General features: G+C 57.3%; 4 protein-coding genes across 4 annotated transcripts; 2 read left to right on the forward strand and 2 right to left on the reverse strand.

Annotated features, from left to right (window-relative positions):
- Window positions 1-1,157: 1,157 nt before the first annotated feature.
- PHYSODRAFT_359974 (hypothetical protein) lies at window positions 1,158-5,673 on the forward strand (the record flags this gene model as incomplete). Its single annotated transcript, XM_009525189.1, has 11 exons — window positions 1,158-1,690; window positions 1,788-1,909; window positions 1,986-2,698; window positions 2,776-3,022; window positions 3,092-3,244; window positions 3,376-4,082; window positions 4,181-4,285; window positions 4,357-4,806; window positions 4,881-4,982; window positions 5,053-5,532; window positions 5,602-5,673. The coding sequence occupies 11 exons, from the start codon at window positions 1,158-1,160 to the stop codon at window positions 5,671-5,673; spliced, it is 3,684 nt and encodes a 1,227-aa protein (XP_009523484.1).
- Window positions 5,674-5,733: 60 nt separating this feature from the next.
- On the reverse strand, window positions 5,734-9,075 carry PHYSODRAFT_489296 (hypothetical protein; the record flags this gene model as incomplete). The annotated part of the gene is made up of 2 exons (XM_009525190.1): window positions 5,734-7,251; window positions 7,297-9,075. 2 exons carry the CDS (start codon window positions 9,073-9,075, stop codon window positions 5,734-5,736), a joined length of 3,297 nt encoding a protein of 1,098 aa, XP_009523485.1.
- A 143-nt stretch (window positions 9,076-9,218) lies between these two features.
- Window positions 9,219-12,301, reverse strand: PHYSODRAFT_328844 (hypothetical protein; the record flags this gene model as incomplete). The annotated part of the gene is made up of 4 exons (XM_009525191.1): window positions 9,219-10,796; window positions 10,875-11,246; window positions 11,372-11,707; window positions 11,783-12,301. The coding sequence occupies 4 exons, from the start codon at window positions 12,299-12,301 to the stop codon at window positions 9,219-9,221; spliced, it is 2,805 nt and encodes a 934-aa protein (XP_009523486.1).
- A 537-nt stretch (window positions 12,302-12,838) lies between these two features.
- On the forward strand, window positions 12,839-15,784 carry PHYSODRAFT_313293 (membrane alanine aminopeptidase; the record flags this gene model as incomplete). Its single annotated transcript, XM_009525192.1, has 1 exon — window positions 12,839-15,784. One exon carries the CDS (start codon window positions 12,839-12,841, stop codon window positions 15,782-15,784), a length of 2,946 nt encoding a protein of 981 aa, XP_009523487.1.
- Between the last annotated feature and the right edge of the window lie 66 nt (window positions 15,785-15,850).

The raw sequence follows: 15,850 nt of genomic DNA on the forward strand, positions 1-15,850 counted from the left end.
GTTTATCGCACGGCGCTAGCTGCACGTGGTGCCATGCGGCCGGCAATATCGTGGCCAGCCATCTGGAGCAGCACGCAATTCATGTCATCGCGACGGACAAAGGACGCCTACACTTGGATTCGCCGCGTACTCGGGCATTGGGTTGGTGGTTGTCAAAGCGAGGGGGGTGGCTGGCGCTGGCACTTGCTTGCGGCCAGTCGAACTGAAAATTGAAGCGGTCCAACGGCAATTGCAGCGCAATTGCACGAGCTTGTCTCTTGGTGGCAGGCAACTCATGTTGCTAGCCACTGACTCGCGACGCGTGCAAGGTCTTACCAGTTGACTATTCTATTGCCCAGTCGTTAAAAATTGACTCCAACTGCTCCAGGCTGCTCCGCTGCTTTGGACAAGCGCACAAAAGAGGCTTTGCACGACCAGGTTGTCGACTGCAACAGCCTCCGATCTCTCTGTGGCAACGACAGCACCAGCTTTCGGTTGTGCGTGCGTTGATGACATTGATGAACTCAAGCGACGGTTCTGATGCTCGTTTGTTTTGGTCGACCTCTCCGGTTTGTTGTCGGAAGCGCGTCAAATGGCCGAGTTACTGGCTTCCAGCAACAATGCTATTGGAGCGATGCCACCTCAATCAATGAACCGTAATAGCGCAACCTGATCTTGCCGAGGCCATACAAATGCATGGCAGCTTTCCGCGCTGCGGTCTCGGAGCTCGACAAGATGTCGGTCGGCCATGTTGAAGTCATTTTTCCGAGCGGCGATTGGACGAAAGGGGATCCATGCAAGGATCCCGTTTCGACCAATCCGGGGGCGTTTCCCACTTCACTTGCGCTTTGTATCTCCCGGCCACAAAGCCCAAGAGCTCCGCTAGTGCGTCGCCGCCTCCGCCGCCGCTGCGCGTACACGCGTCGTACCCCGCCACAGCCGTGACATGCCCCCGGGGCTCCTACGTGCTGCCTAACGGTGCGTGCCGGCGTTCGTCCACCAACCACGTGTCTCCCGAGCAGCGGGAAGCAGCCGACAACGTGGCTGTCTTGACACCCCTGCAGAATAGTAGTTAGTAGTATGTAGAACCGAAGGGAGGGGCCCCTACAGCCAGTTGCTGACACACCCTCCCACACTCTACCATCTTTGCCCTTTATACATGTAGACCCACCACCGCCATGAGAAAGAGCCGCCCCATGTCGCCGTCGCCGTCTCGAGGGCCGCGGTCGCTGTCGCCGCCCAGGGGCTCCCCCGTGCACGGCGAGGGCAAGATCTCGCTGCGCGTGGACCAGCCCGTGGAGGGCTGCAAGATGATGACGCACGCCTTCTTCCGCTCCGGGGACGGCGACATCGACGACAAGAACGTGGACATGCAGTTCCACTGGTACAGGTCCTCCATGCGGCGCGCGTGCGCCAACCCGGAGTGCACGCGCCACACGAGCGACGGCGCCGGCAACGTGCTGCTGCTCGTGGCCAAGATCGAGTGCGTGCAGTGCTGCCGACTCGGCATCACGCGGGAGCACTCGTGCTTCTGCAGCCCGGACTGCTTCCGCCTGGCCTGGCACAAGCACAAGCAGCTGCACGACACGCAGGCCCTGCTCGAGACGCAGCAGCGGGAGGACGGCGACTTTCCCTGGAAGTCGCAGCTGCACAACATGGAGACGTTCTGCCCGCTGCCCAAGGAGTCGTGGGTCAAGGTGCAGGAGGAAAAGTACGGCCCTAGCTTAGCTACTTGATGGAACCGTGTCGTTGACCCACTTTTTGGTCGGGACGGAGTTTCTCACGCGCATGCTGCTCTTGTCTTGCAGCCGGTCGTACACGCCTTCCGCTGAGGACGTCGGCCACGTGATTCGAGTGGAGTGCCAGGCCACCAAGCGTGTCGGCGGCGGCGTGCTGACCAAGACAGTCGACACTGGGATCGTGCTGCCGTGTAAGTTGTGTGCTCTCTTGTACTGCTCGGACGGTGTGTGCTGAAACTGACGCGATTGGTGCTGGCCTGACCAAAGTTCCGCCCATGCCACCGCGTCGGCAGATGCTCGCGAACGTGAACGAAGAGCGGTTGACCCCGCGGCTGCGGCAGATTGGCGTCTTCCGAGTGCTCACGTACAACATTTTGGCCGAGATCTACGCGACGCGACAGATGTACCCGTACTGCCCGATCTGGGCTTTGAGCTGGTCATTCCGGAGGGAGCTGCTCAAGCGCGAGCTGCAGTCGTACAACGCCGACATTATCTGTCTCCAAGAAGTACAGGGTGACCACTACAAGAACTTTTTTGCTCCGATGATGGAGGACTGGGGCTACGAGGGCTGGTACTTGAAGAAGTCGCGCGAGTCGATGGGGCTTGAGGGCAAGGTGGACGGCTGTGCGCTCTTTTACAAGCGCAACCGATTCATCCTCAAGGAGCGGTACCCAGTCGATTTCAACGACCTCGCGAACGAGTTCCTGAACCAGGTGCAGACGGAGTACGACCTAGACTACCAGGGCCCGTCGATGGCAGCTCGCGAGATGTTCTTGTCGACGCTCAACAAGATGCGGCAGCGGCTTCAGCGCGACAATGTGGCGCAGATCGCCGTGTTAGAGGTGGTCCCTGCGAACAACGAAGTCGTCGCACGGAAATCGCAGTCGGGGCCGCTGATCTGTATCGCGAACGTGCATATTTTCTCCAATCCGAAGTTCCCTGACGTCAAGATGTGGCAGACAAATATGCTCGCGAAGCAGGTATCTTACTGAAATTCAGATATGCTAGGACGGGGAGATATACTAACCTACCTCTGTGTTCTTGTTGCCTTTGCCAGCTTGAGCGGGTGACGCTGAGTCGCAACTTGCCCACGATTCTTTGCGGGGACTTTAATAGCGAACCTACTAGCGCAGTGTACGAATTTATGACGCGCAACCACGTGCCGCTGGACCACCCAGACATCCAATACCCGCCGCCGCTGATCGCGAACATCTATGCGTCGCTGGATCTGGAGCACAGCATCGGCTTTGCCAGTGCGTATGCATCCGTGTTTGGCGCCGAGCCGGAGTACACGAATTACACAGGTACGTGCCGATCTGTCGAGAGATATTGACCGCACTCGTGCTAACACCCTGCATGTTTGTTGCTGCCAGGTCACTGGACAGGGGTCGTCGACTACGTATGGTATACACCGGAGACGCTGACGCCGTTCGCCGGACTGAAGGTGCACCCGCCCGAAGTGCTCGAGGCGTACTCGAAGACGGCGCTGCCCAACTGCCAGTTCCTGTCGGACCACGTTCCTCTGTGTCTAGACTTCAGCATTAAGGCGGGCGCCATCAACAATGGGAGATACTGATAGAGGAGCTCCTCGCAGACACCCAAGTCTGCCTCTTGCCTCCGTGTACAATGTCCACACCTTACCATAATCATCTTCAAGTCGGACCACAAAGTGGCTCTCTTACAAACACCAAGTCAAATCATGTCGCACTAGCGTCCCCATCTGGCTGCTGCCACACACCCGTCCCCTCTGAGCAAAAGACTTCACTTCACCTCACTCCTCGAGCTCGAACGATGCAGACGTCGCAGGTGTACGCGGTGGACCGCGTGTACGGCGACCTGCAGCCGCAGTTCGTGGCCAAGGACGTGCTCAAGGCGCTGTCCCAGCTGGACGCCGTGGTCGGGGACGTGTTCAACCGCCTGGCGCACAAGGTCTCGCAGGAGAAGGAGCGCGTGGCCGCCGTGGACGCGCGCATCCAGGTGTGCCAAGCCAAGGTGAACGCGCTCACGGCGCGGCGCACGAGCAACAAGCCCACGACCGTCTTCTCCACGTCCAAGTACCCGGCCCCCAGGCAGCTGCCGCTCTCCAGGACGCTGTTCCACGACAAGCCGTACGCCGACGCGCCGCCGCTCGTGCCCGACGCGGACGACGACACGCACTTCCTGCCGGCCGAGCCGCTGCCCCCCGCGCAGCGAGGCCAGCACATGGCCGAGGTCGTGGAGCTCTTCGAGAAGGTCAACGAGTACCAGAAGACGCAGCAGCCCGAGGCCGACATGGAGAAGGAGGGCCTCGGCCGACTGCCCGAGTACATCCCGTCCGTGGGCAGCGTGCTGCTCTTCAACTCTGGGGAGAACCCGTACCAGAAGGTGGACTAGTGATACTTGCTACTGACAGTGTAGTGTAGTGTAGTGTTAGTGGGGGGGATTGGACTCATTGTTGTTGTTTGTTTGTTTTTGTGATGTAGTACACGTCATGGGACAACTTGCTGGGGACGGACTACGAGGAGGAGGAGGAGAAGCGGAAGGAGCTGGCCAAAGCCCCGCGTACCATTGAATACGGAGACGAGCTGGTGCGTGGAGGCTTGAGTTCCTGCTGTGGTTTGGAGTGTGAGCTGACGGACTTTGTCGCTATTGTGTTTAGCCGGCCGTGCACGGACTCAACTACGAGTTCCACCCGTCGATGGGCATCATGCCGGACATGTCGGCGAAGCTGCCGACGAACCTGCCGCTCGAGAACATCGCCGACTACAAGTACGCGCAGGAGAGCAACACGTCGATCGCGCCCTCCATGTTCCAGGACAAGGCGCTCCCGGACCTGCCTGCGGTCGCGAACTTTGCAGAGGGACCAGTCGCACAGGAGCCATCGGAGCAGAACTTCCAAGTGGGCCCCGTCGACGGCGCTCCACCTCCACCTCCACCGGCGCCGACAGTTGACTTCACGAAAATCGACGACGGTGCACCCCCGCCGCCGCCACCGCCTCCCCCCGCTCAAGAAGACGAAGAGGACGACTCGGCCCCGCCACCGCCCCCGCCACCTATGGCTAACAGTGAAGACGAAGACGCGCCCCCTCCACCACCGCCGCCGCAAGAGGTACGCGCTTTTACTACAATTATCCCATTTTCTGATGATACTTGACTGATTGATCCGCAAAATGTGCGTTGCAGGACGGACCTCCGGCACCTCCGGCTCCTGAGGAGGAAGATAACCAGCCACCGATCGTTAGCTTGCTGGATCAGATTCGAAACCCCAACATCAAGCTCAAAAAGGTAAGCCTTGCCTCGCCCTTCCATTATCGTGCTATTCAACAAAACTCCGCTAACCATGACATAATAACAGGTGGACCCGAACGAAAAAAAGGACGACCCCATTGCAAAGGCAGGAGATACCGCTAACAAACCGCTAACAATCGCCGAAGAAATGCAGCAGCGAATGCTGCGGCGACAGGCTGCTATCAGCGGCAAGCAGGACCAGATGGAGCAGAAGCGTGAGCGAGAGAAGGCCGCCGCGAAGCCCGTGACGGTGCTGACAGCGAAGGAGGTGACGGCTCCAACCCAGCCTCCGCCTCCGCCACCTCCGTCTGACGACGGTCAGCAGCACAATAAGCTACCGACGCTTGCGATGTCGGACGATGGCAGTGACGACGGTCGTGGCAACATCTCCGACGACGACAAGTCGAACGATGGTGACGATTTCTTGGCCCAAATTCGGAACATCAAGAAAAAACAAGAGGAGGGTGGTCCAAACACGCAACCACGACAGCCGCCACCACCACCCAAAACACAAGAAATCAAGAATCCAGTGGCGGACTTCGAATCGGTGCGTTCTGCTACGTTGGTATTTGTTCTTGCATTAGTGATCTAACACGGTTACTTTGTGGTGTTGTAGCAAATGATCGGACTACGGAACCGTGAGGACTCCTTGAGCATGTCTGAAGCCTCGGATTGGTCGGACGACTAGACAATGCCGTGAAAATAACGCTGGGCGGCATCTTCAGGTCGAATGCGGATCCGTCATAAATCAATCCTGGTATCGCCAACGTCTGGCCAACCTGTTTCTGTTTCTGGCGTTGATCATTACGTTGTTCGCGTCTAGTTGCTTTGTGGTGCCTTCACTGACTCCATCTTCCTCATCCGCCTCGCTATTCATTAGATGGCAGTCACAAGTGATTCGACCGCAGCCGGAGCACATTGCTGAGCTGGGATCTTCTCGCAAGTCCGTTTTCGGCAACCGATATTCGAACGAGAAGTCCTGAGTGATTGCCTGCATTCGCTGAACTGCCTCGTTGAAGCCGTGGAGAACGTTCGAGTCGCGCTTCATCTCCATCATCACCTCGTTCTGCTTCGCTCGAGACCGCGCGGCGTCTTCAATCGCTTGCTCAAGTTTGCGCTTCACGAACTGCTTCTTCTCGAACGCTAGCACACCAAGCTCTTCCACTTGTCGCTTTGCTAACGCTTCCTTTGCAAATACCTGCAGGTCTTGGCGCTCGCGCTTAATGACATGCTTTCGCACATTCCTCGTGCCCCACCGAATACGCTGCAGCCGCACTCTCTTTGCCTTTTCCTCCGCAAACAAACTACCTGCTCGCTGCAGCTCCATGTCACGATACGACTCGAGCTCCATGGTTTCATTCAAGACGCACTCCTCCATATCGCGCTCCAGATCCTCCAGCTCGATGCGTAAGTCTTCGATCTCCTGCTCGTACTCGCGCACCTGCTGCTTCTTGGAGAGGATATCTTCCACACTGAGCTCAAGACTGAAGTGCAGGATGTGCTTCTCAGTCTCGAAAGCCTCACCCCAGCCTCGATCCAAGTCTTCTTCGGTGAGCTGGCTCAGCTCTTTCTCGACGACCGGCTGACGTCGCTCCCACTCGATTCGCATGTCTTTCATCTCCTTGACGCGCCGCAGTGTTTTCGCTTTGTACTTCATCACGCGCTTCAGATCGGCCCGCGCATCGAAGATGTCGAACTCGATCATCTCGCGGTCTTCTTTTGCCTGAGTGAGCGAACACGCCTTCCGCTCGATCAACGAGCAGAAGCGGAATTCTTTCAGCTGCTTCCGGCTGCAGTAGCTCCTCCAAGCAGATTGGACTGCAAGTGCGGCCTTACCAAAGCAAGCTTGATGCGTAAGACGGCGGAAGTTTAACTCCTGACGGGCTCGATAGCAGAGGTAGCATCGTTGAATCTTCCCTGCTGCAGCCTCCCACAGCATGAGTCGAAAGCCACGCAGCTTCTCCTTAATCGTCTTGACGGTGGATCGAGAGCGCCACATTTGCTGGAGCGTGATCGCCGCCTCGATCTGGTCGCGCGTGTCTTCCAACCGCTTCCGCACGATATAACCGCGAAACACGCGCTGAATTCTCGCGGCGGAGGGTTCCAACACACGCCGGTGGTATCGCTTCCGCTTCTCGCGCTGGATGAACTTCCTCGCGAGGATGCCACGCGCAATAGATCCGATGTGCGACGCCATCCGGTCCTGTCGTCTCAACTCCATGAGCTCCATCCACTTCTGGAAGTATCGTCGAGAGCGCCAGAACTTCTGAATCACCTTCGCTGCTTCGTTGGCAGCACGAAACTTCTTCACTAGGCGCCGAGCCAAGAAGCCCCGAATCAACGTCTCAATTCGTAGCGCAGCGGGTAAGTGCACTCGTATCCGCTCTATCGCCAGGCGTTTGGCTCTAACAAACAGTCGTTCTCGATGGCCACGCCACACTCGCTGAATGAGAACACACGCAGGAATGACAACTTGCTGCTTGTGCCTGGCAAGGAAAATCCGGTTAGCTCTGCGCCGCCCCATGAACCCTCGGACGAGTTTCTCCATCACAATGGCATGGGCCTGCAGGCGACGTATCCGCCGAGCTTGTTGTCGTCCGACGAACCCTCGATACACCCGCTGGAGGTTTAGTGTTGCGTCGTAGTATAGAATGCGCATTGCTTTGGTTTCTTGCCTTGACTTGTACGACCGATACACCGACTGAATGATCAGCACCGCACACGTGACAACGCGGAAGTATGCTCTCGCGTACTTCCGCCGTTGGTGACCGCGAAATAAACGCTGGAGGGCAAGTGCGCCCAAGTGCCGACGGAAGCATCGCCGTAAGGTTTTGCTCTGCATGTTGCTCCGATACAACTGCTGCAGCTTGATGACCACCACTAAATACTCGCGTCGACGCTTCAGATATTTTTTGATGAAGGCGCCCTCGGTGTTCTTGGCAAGCTTCTGGAAGGCAAGAGATTCTGCCCTCCCCTGGTCCATCTTGGCCTGCTCCTCTGCAATCATGCGCTTCACTTCGTCCGGGAGTCCGTGGTAGAAGTGCGGTACAGACTCTGTCTTGTGCCTGGAAACCAGCTCCTCCTGGTTCAGAGATACCAACTCCGCCAGCCCACGAGATACAGGAAGCACCCCCTGATTTACATTAAACGCTCGATCGTTCGCCAGGTGACTCACTCCGAATCGCTCAGTAAACGACCGCCCCATGTCTTGTTTGCTTCGTCCTGCCTTCCATTGTGCGGATGTTTTCGCACAGATAGTGAAATGACAAGCCACGGACCTCCACATCGGCATCGCGATCACATTATCACTGATAGTTGAAAAACTTCGCAACTGAGATGCGGTCGTTGGCCATAGAGTTTGAGTTTGCTGGAAGGCAGGCCTCGTGTCACTTTCTTCTTGAGCATTGGCAGCAGTTGGCGACGCGTTGAGCAAGAGCTCAAATATCAAGTCCATCCGCTCGTTCTGCGACTTCCTCTGGAATCTGTCCGACACAACCACCACTTGAAAGTGCTTGACCAGCTCCAGAGGCAGCTCGCTTTTCCGCGTGCTCAAACCTGTAAACGGGTTAGTGAGGTCGCGCGCCTTGACGGCAGCCTCGAGAGCCGTCATCGCCGCTTTCTCAGTGTCGAAGAAGCCGATGGACTTGATCGCGGCGTCTTCACTGGCGAGTCGAGGTATCGTGTGCCACGTACATTTGACAAGAGCATCAACTGTGGACTTCCGGCAGCAGATGTGGTAGATCTTGACCTCCCAGCGGATCTTGCCCTGCTTCTCCTGCTTGACTGACCGGTACCAGTAGCGCTTGGTGCCCAGGAGTCGGTACTGCAGTCGCGCGCAGCTCACATCACTCACCTCGAGTTGAACAGCAGCCAGAGGCTCCAGCAATACTGACTGCACCGCTGAACAAATAGCCGCACTCTTCTCTGCGGCAGGGCCTGGGGGCTGCGTCGATCTGCGCCGTGGCTTCTGTGACGAGCCGAGGTTCGAGAGCTGTCGCCGCAGCTGCTGGAGGTAGGGCGTGGCCCCCGCGTCTCCCGAGCTGCCACTACCGCTGGCCCCAGACTTGCTGTTGGTTCGGCTCAACGACATTGTGGAAGTAGGAACTACGCGTTGGAAGGCCCCATTGTCTTGATTCGGAGACTAGCCGAGCGGAGATGCGCACGAAGAGACACAAGTCTCAACTGACGTACTTGGATGCTTGTTATTGGTCAAAACCAGGTTGAAGTGCTTTTTTACTTAAAATCTTTCAGAATCGCGAGCAACTTCTTTTCAGCCTTCCTCCAGGACCTGTTCCGTTTATCCTTGACCTCGTCACGTTCGTCCAACAAGTCCATCTTCACCTTCAGGCTCTTTCCAAACGTCTGATCTGCGTAGACCTTGACCCGCACGTGGTCAAACAGTTGCAGGTTACGGTTGCTCACCGTCAGCGTCTGCTCCGTGGAGTCGAACTGCAGCTCAGACCCATCAGGATCATCCTTATTGCACAAGAAGACCGTGCCCTCGATCCCGAAACGCAGCAGCTCCACACGGATACTGTCGCTTGTAACCTTGATGATCTCTGCATCTGCGCGTGTTGGGTACTGCTGGAAGTGAAGTACTGTGAACAGGTTTTTCGAGGCTCTACCAGCGCGCTGAGATGCGCTGTAGCGCTTGTTTAGGTGCTCGCACAGCTCCCGGGCCTGCAATTCGTTCTTGAGACAGCGTGGGATTGGACCAACACCAATGGCCGCCGCTAACAGGCGATGCACCATTACGTCGGCGTAGCGTCGCATCGGAGACGTGAAGTGCGTGAAGACTGGTGCTGCCAACTTGAAATGATAACACTGCTCCGGGCTGAGGTCGCCTGATCGGAAGTAACTCGCCGACTTCCTACAAGATTTAGTCATCCTGCGTAACAGCTTGCTCAAGCTGCGGTTCGTGCGTCTTTCCGCCTGGACCAGTTTCCGCACAGTATCAATTGACTCCTTCAAGTGTTTGGTAGTCTCCACTCGCAGTTCAACTCCAGCACCTCTTGCATCTTGTACAAGTGGAGCAAGCTGAGAGCTGGAAGGTGTTGGGTGCCGACGGAGAATCGAGCACAACGGAAAGTGTTGGTGGATCTTCTTCGCGACGGAGACTTCAGCCAGCAGCATGAATTCTTCCACAATGGACTGATCACCTCGGTGTCTTGCATCCGCTTCACTATCGAATACGCCACCCGCCTCGTTGCGTTTCTTCCTCAACTTGGCGGCGATCATACTCAGCATCTTGATATTGTCGACCAAACGCAGTTGCTGTAGCCGTTCACAGCGTTGCTGGTTGGACTCAGCGCGATTCTCCACAGCGCTTCCACCCTTCGAAGGACGTAAGTGATCCTGCGCCTCGCTGTAAGCGAGGGATGCCACAGAGCGGATGATGGTCTTGCAGAACTCTACCTTGACGACCTGTACGTCGTCTTCAGTGATCTTTAGTTCCCACAGCACACTGAACGCGAAATGATCTTCGTTGGCTGTGAGCGAACAGAACTTCGTCGTCAAAAGATCTGGGAGCATATCGCATCGGCGGTTCACCAGGTACGATGACTTCCCTCGGGCGGCGGCTACTCGATCCAGAGCGGTTCCCGGAGCCACAAAGTGCGTTACGTCGGCAATGTGGACGCCCACCTCGTAGTTTCCGTTCACACGGAACCTGACATGCAGTGTGTCGTCAATGTTCCTGCAGTTGGGCGGATCGACACTGAAGACGTGCAGGCGACGCAGATCACGACGCCCCGCGGAGTTCTGTGGAGTGATCTCCCAGTCTTCAGGTGGCAGGCAACGCACCACTTCACACTAAAATCGTTTCTCGCGATGTTGTGCTCGATAAGCAACACGTCGGTCTCCGTTATCTCATCTCCGATGCCACCCAACGCGCACGTAGTGACCCAGGGGGTAGTTGCTGTCTACAGGCCAGGAACCAATTTCCACTAGCAGCCTCTTGCCCGCAAGTGCTTCCTGCTGACGAGTCTGGATTTTAATCTTCGGCATCTTCCGGTCCACGGGTACGACGAGGCATGCACTTGGCGCATTGAGTGCCGTACCGTGATGAGAAGAAAGCTCCAGCGACCCGCAACATTTGCGCCAGTTCCGCTGAATAATCCCAACGACACGACCAGTAGGCCGCACAGTCCGTTTATCATCAATTTCGCCTGCATCTTGAGCTTGTCGCTCCTCCTCGTCACCAGTCTCTTCCAACGCAGACACGTTGCCACTATCGTCACGCGAATCCGACGTCTTTTTCCACTGTCTTTCGGAAGCATTTGAATAGCAACCACATCACCGTCAATAGCACGATTCATATGGCTCCACCCCTCGACAACAACAGGGATCTAAACACCGTTTGATCCGTGAATTAGTACGCGACATACAAGTCTGTGCTCGCATCGGATCGTCCCCAGGAAAAGCTTCTTGCTCTCAATGCCAGTCGCTATCTCCTCCGCTCGCAAGTGCTCGGGGTATAGTTGCTGTTGTTGGCCACCGCGTCCAGCTGAGCTGCTCGCCCCTTCCGCCTCTAATGCGTTCTCCTCGGCAGTTGTAATAGATAAAAGCTCTTGCAACTCGGGAAACTCAGCAGTCACGGGCTCTAAGAACTCCGCAATAGTTACTCCTCCATCTACTCCACACTTTTCAGCATGCTCCAAGTCCTCAGCATCATGAGCCAGAAACAACACCTTGACGTCGTCTCGCTGGAGCTCCTCCAAGTGCTATGTGTACCATCTCCACGTTGCGGCAACAGCTCTCTCATTGCGCTCCTCCTCACTCTCTCGCTGTGGCTCAACCTCGTCGTCATTCTCGTAACCTCTCGGCAGCTTCACCTTCTTCTCCGCGAAACATGCTCGATGGTGTTCATTTGCGAACGGCACAAAGCGCCTACCCCGGTCCAGTATCAAAGCTTTGAGCCTCCGGTAGACGCGCAGATCGTGCCTCTTGACATACTCCCAGACGGTCTCAAGCACCAACACGTCCGCAAAAACCTCTTGCCCCGCAGTATCGACAGTCTTCGTTGAGAGCTCCAGGAGGTCCATCCGCAGCAACATTGTCTTCATGGATGGCAGCAGGTACACTCCGTTGCGGGGCGACTCTGCTAGCACCGCCTTGGCTCGCTTCAGCACTTTCACTGCCGTAAGGACGTCGACCTCGGCACAGCACAAATGGCAGCGCGGCAGCGAGCAGCTGAGGTCGTCGCGGAGATAACGCTCAGCCACCCTCCGGACGATCTTGCCACTTTTCGTCGCAAGGTTCAGCGCTTCAACGCGCCAGGACGGCGTATCGACGTCTTCGTCCGGGAGTGCTGCCATGACGCACGCTTAAAGCAAAGTGACAAAGCCACAGACAGACATTGCCATGGTAAATGTAACGTTAGTCGCAAGTCATCATCACCCCACATTCGACGGTTAGCCCAATGCCATGGTTGTCAACGTTGAACCATTTGCGATTGGTCAAAACTCGACGGTATCAGGACGGCGATGCTCGTGCGATCATCGCGCTCTTCTGCGCGTGCGTTGCTGCGCTCCAAGGCGCCATCAGTGCGTCGGTTGGCAGGCAACGCGCGCTGTCTGTCCGCGCTGACGTCCGGCCTAAGCTCTGGCTCTGGCTCTAGTTCCTCCTTCGCAGCCTCGCGATCGTGGCGTGGAATCACCGGCAGTGAGACGAGAACCGCCGGCGGAGCGCTGCGCTTCTTCTCCTCCCAGGCCGGCGGGGAGGCTACAGAGGACGCAGATGGAGGCGCGGAGGAGGCTGCAGTGGTCGACAAGCAGCTGGAGGAGGCCAGGAAGAAGTACCGCTTCACGCGCCAGGACTTCCAGCCGCTGGCCACCAAGCCGCTGCACTTCGACATGGTCTTCGACATCACGGAGAGCAAGGTCAAGGTGACGCTGCAGACGACGCTCAAGCACGACGGCGCGCAGCCGCTCTCGGAGCTCAAGCTCAACTCGAAGGAGCTGGAGATCCTGTCCGTGGAGCGCTTCGACGCGTTCTCGCCGCTGGGCGACAAGAAGGACTTCGTGGCGCACGTGCAGAGCTTCGCGCAGCCCCGCGCGCTGCAGTTCGACGTGGACACGGACGACCACTTCCTCGTGGTCAAGTTCTCCAAGCCCGTGCAGTCCGGGGAGGAGTTCGTGATCCGCACCGTGTCGGTGGCCACCCCCACGGAGAACATCCTGGAGGGCCTGTACTTTGACTACACGCCCGAGGGCGCCCCCAAGACCATCATCACGCAGTGCCAGCAGCACGGCTTCCAGCGTATTGTGCCGTGCATCGACACGATGGACGCAAAGGCCTACTACACCACCACGATCGTGGCTGGGACGCGCTACACGAACATCATCACGAACGGAGACCTGGCACCCGGGTACCACACGGAGGCTGGGGTGCCTATCTTCCACCCTGCGTCCGAGGTGCTCGGCGAGGAGGACCCGTCCCGCCACGTGCTCAAGTACTACAACCACAAGGTCAACATGGCGCCGTACCTGTTCTTCCTGGGCGTGGGCACGTACGAGACGTTCCGTCGCACGCTGGAGTTCCCGGATGGCGACACGACGCTGCTGGAGATCCTCGCCTTCCCGGGCTACTTCGAGCCGGCGGACGCCAAGGCTGCGGTCAAGATGCTGCACGACTCCGTGCTGTGGGTGATGGTGAGTCTGGGACCGGAGGCTTGCGAGCACCACGACGAGCGCAAGCGCATCTACGAGCTGCTGGAAGAGCGCGAGGCCCTCAAGGCGAAGGAGGGCAAGCTGTGCCTCGGACCGAACGAGGAGTACGTGAAGACCCCACTGAGCGACTCTGATGCTGCACGACTCGCTGCTGTTCGCGCGGAGCTGAAGGAGCTGCTGAAGGTGTGGAAGAAGACCGGCTACAAGTACACCGGCGCTGTGTACCGCGAGATCGCGATGGAGAACTCGTACTACGGCGGCATGGAGAACGTCGGCAACACCACCATCGTGAGCTCGTGCTTGTGCCCTAGCTGCCGCATGGACGACAAGTCGTACGAGTACATGGAGCACGTGAAGGTCCACGAGTACTATCATAACATCAACGGCAGCCAGGTTACCGGCCAGTCTCCGTTCGAGATCTGGCTGAACGAGGCTGTAACGGTGCACATGGAGCGCAAGCGTGCTGCAGCCATTTTCGGCGAAGACTACAGCCGTCTGAGTGAAGTTCTGTACATGTTCACCCCGGCGATTGGGCCTCTTGCGCAGGACAAGTCGGCGACGTCTCTGTCTGTTGAGCCGCAGGGCTTCAACCAAACGCAGGAGCTTGTTTCCGTCGTGACGTACTCGAAGGCCCCTGAGTTTGTGCGCATGGTGGAGCTGCTTCTGGGTGAGGCAACCTTCCACAAGGCACTCGACAAGTACCACACCAAATATGCATTCGGCAATGCCACGACTATGGAGTGGATCAAGTGCATGGAGGAGTGCTCTGGTCTGAATCTGCAGAACCTGGCCAAGACGTGGTTGAACCGCCCCGGCCACCCTGAGGTGACGTACTCGACGGAGTACAATGCTGCTTCAAAGGAGTACATTGTGGAGATCTCGCAGAGTGGATTCGAGGACAAGCCCCAAGGCAACAATGGCCCTTGGGAGATCCCGATTGACTGGTCGCTTGTCAAGGATGGCAAGTCTCTGAAGCATGGTGTCTTCCTCGTGAAGACGAAGGACGCTAAGCTGGTGATCCCGGATGTGGCGGAGGAGCCAGACTTCCTGTCCTTCGCTCGCGGTTGGTCGTTCTTTGGCAAGTCGAAGCAGACGAACCCGTCCATTGCGCGGCTCACGAAGCAGGCGCTGTCTGACCCAGACGCTGTCAACAAGTACCAGGCCTACCGTGCTGTGGCGGATACGGAGAAGGCGAAGGTGATTGAGGGACTGCTGAAGGGCGACAAGCAGGTGGAGATTTCTCCCGAGTTCGTCGAGCTGCACGGCTCTATCCTGTTCTCGGACGAGCTGACCCCCTCTGCACGTGCGTTGACATTGGGTGAAACCAAGACCATCCCGAACTACGACGAGTTGAGCCACCACTACATCGCCATTAACAGTGCAACAACTTCCCTGCTACAAGCTGTGTGGGCGAAGTACTCGAAGCAAATTGAGTCTGCATACATGAAGTTATGCCAGGAATCGCGCTCTGGCCCCCATTCCGAGCAGTTCCAGCAGCGCGCATTGAAGCGGCACCTTCTACTGCTCATTGAGGCCGGAGGCAAGCCCCCCGTTCTCAGCTCCACGCCACACGTTGTTCCAACGGTGGCGCCGGCAACGCTAGCTCTAGACCTGTTGAGAAATTCAACCTTTGCTAGTGAAAAGGCCACCGGCTTCCGCATGGTCCTCGAAGACGAGGATTTTCCGGACCGTGCCAAGGTCCAGGAAGAGGTGTTCGAGGAGTGGAGTAAGACGCCTGACATGCTGACGAAATACATCGGAATCGTGAGCAGTCTGGACTCGAAGGACGTGGGTAAGCAGGTTGTCAAGCTGCTGGCCAGCCCGAGCTTCAACCCCGCGCAGTCAAGTCACGGCCGTGCAGTGACTCGCTCGCTCTCGCAGATCCGCGATTTCTCGCTGGCGACGGACGAGGGTCTCGATGTGATGGTGGAGGCTTTCGCGAAGATTGGTAAAGTGAACCAAATGTCGGCGTACCCGCTACTGCAGTGCTTCGACCACCTGGACCGCTTCGACGACGCCACGAAGGCGAAGCTGTTTGCGACGCTGCAGCGCATGCAAGACTCCATCGACAAGAAGAAGGAGGAGTCGCTGTACAACCAGCTCAGCATCATCCTCGAGAAGAAACAGTAAGTCAAACCCTGTACTTCAGTAACAGTGCTACTTCAGTAATTCGAAAAAAGTTAGTGGAATTGCATT

Source organism: Phytophthora sojae, assembly GCF_000149755.1.
Source record: "Phytophthora sojae unplaced genomic scaffold PHYSOscaffold_3, whole genome shotgun sequence".
Lineage (NCBI taxonomy): Eukaryota > Oomycota > Peronosporomycetes > Peronosporales > Peronosporaceae > Phytophthora > Phytophthora sojae.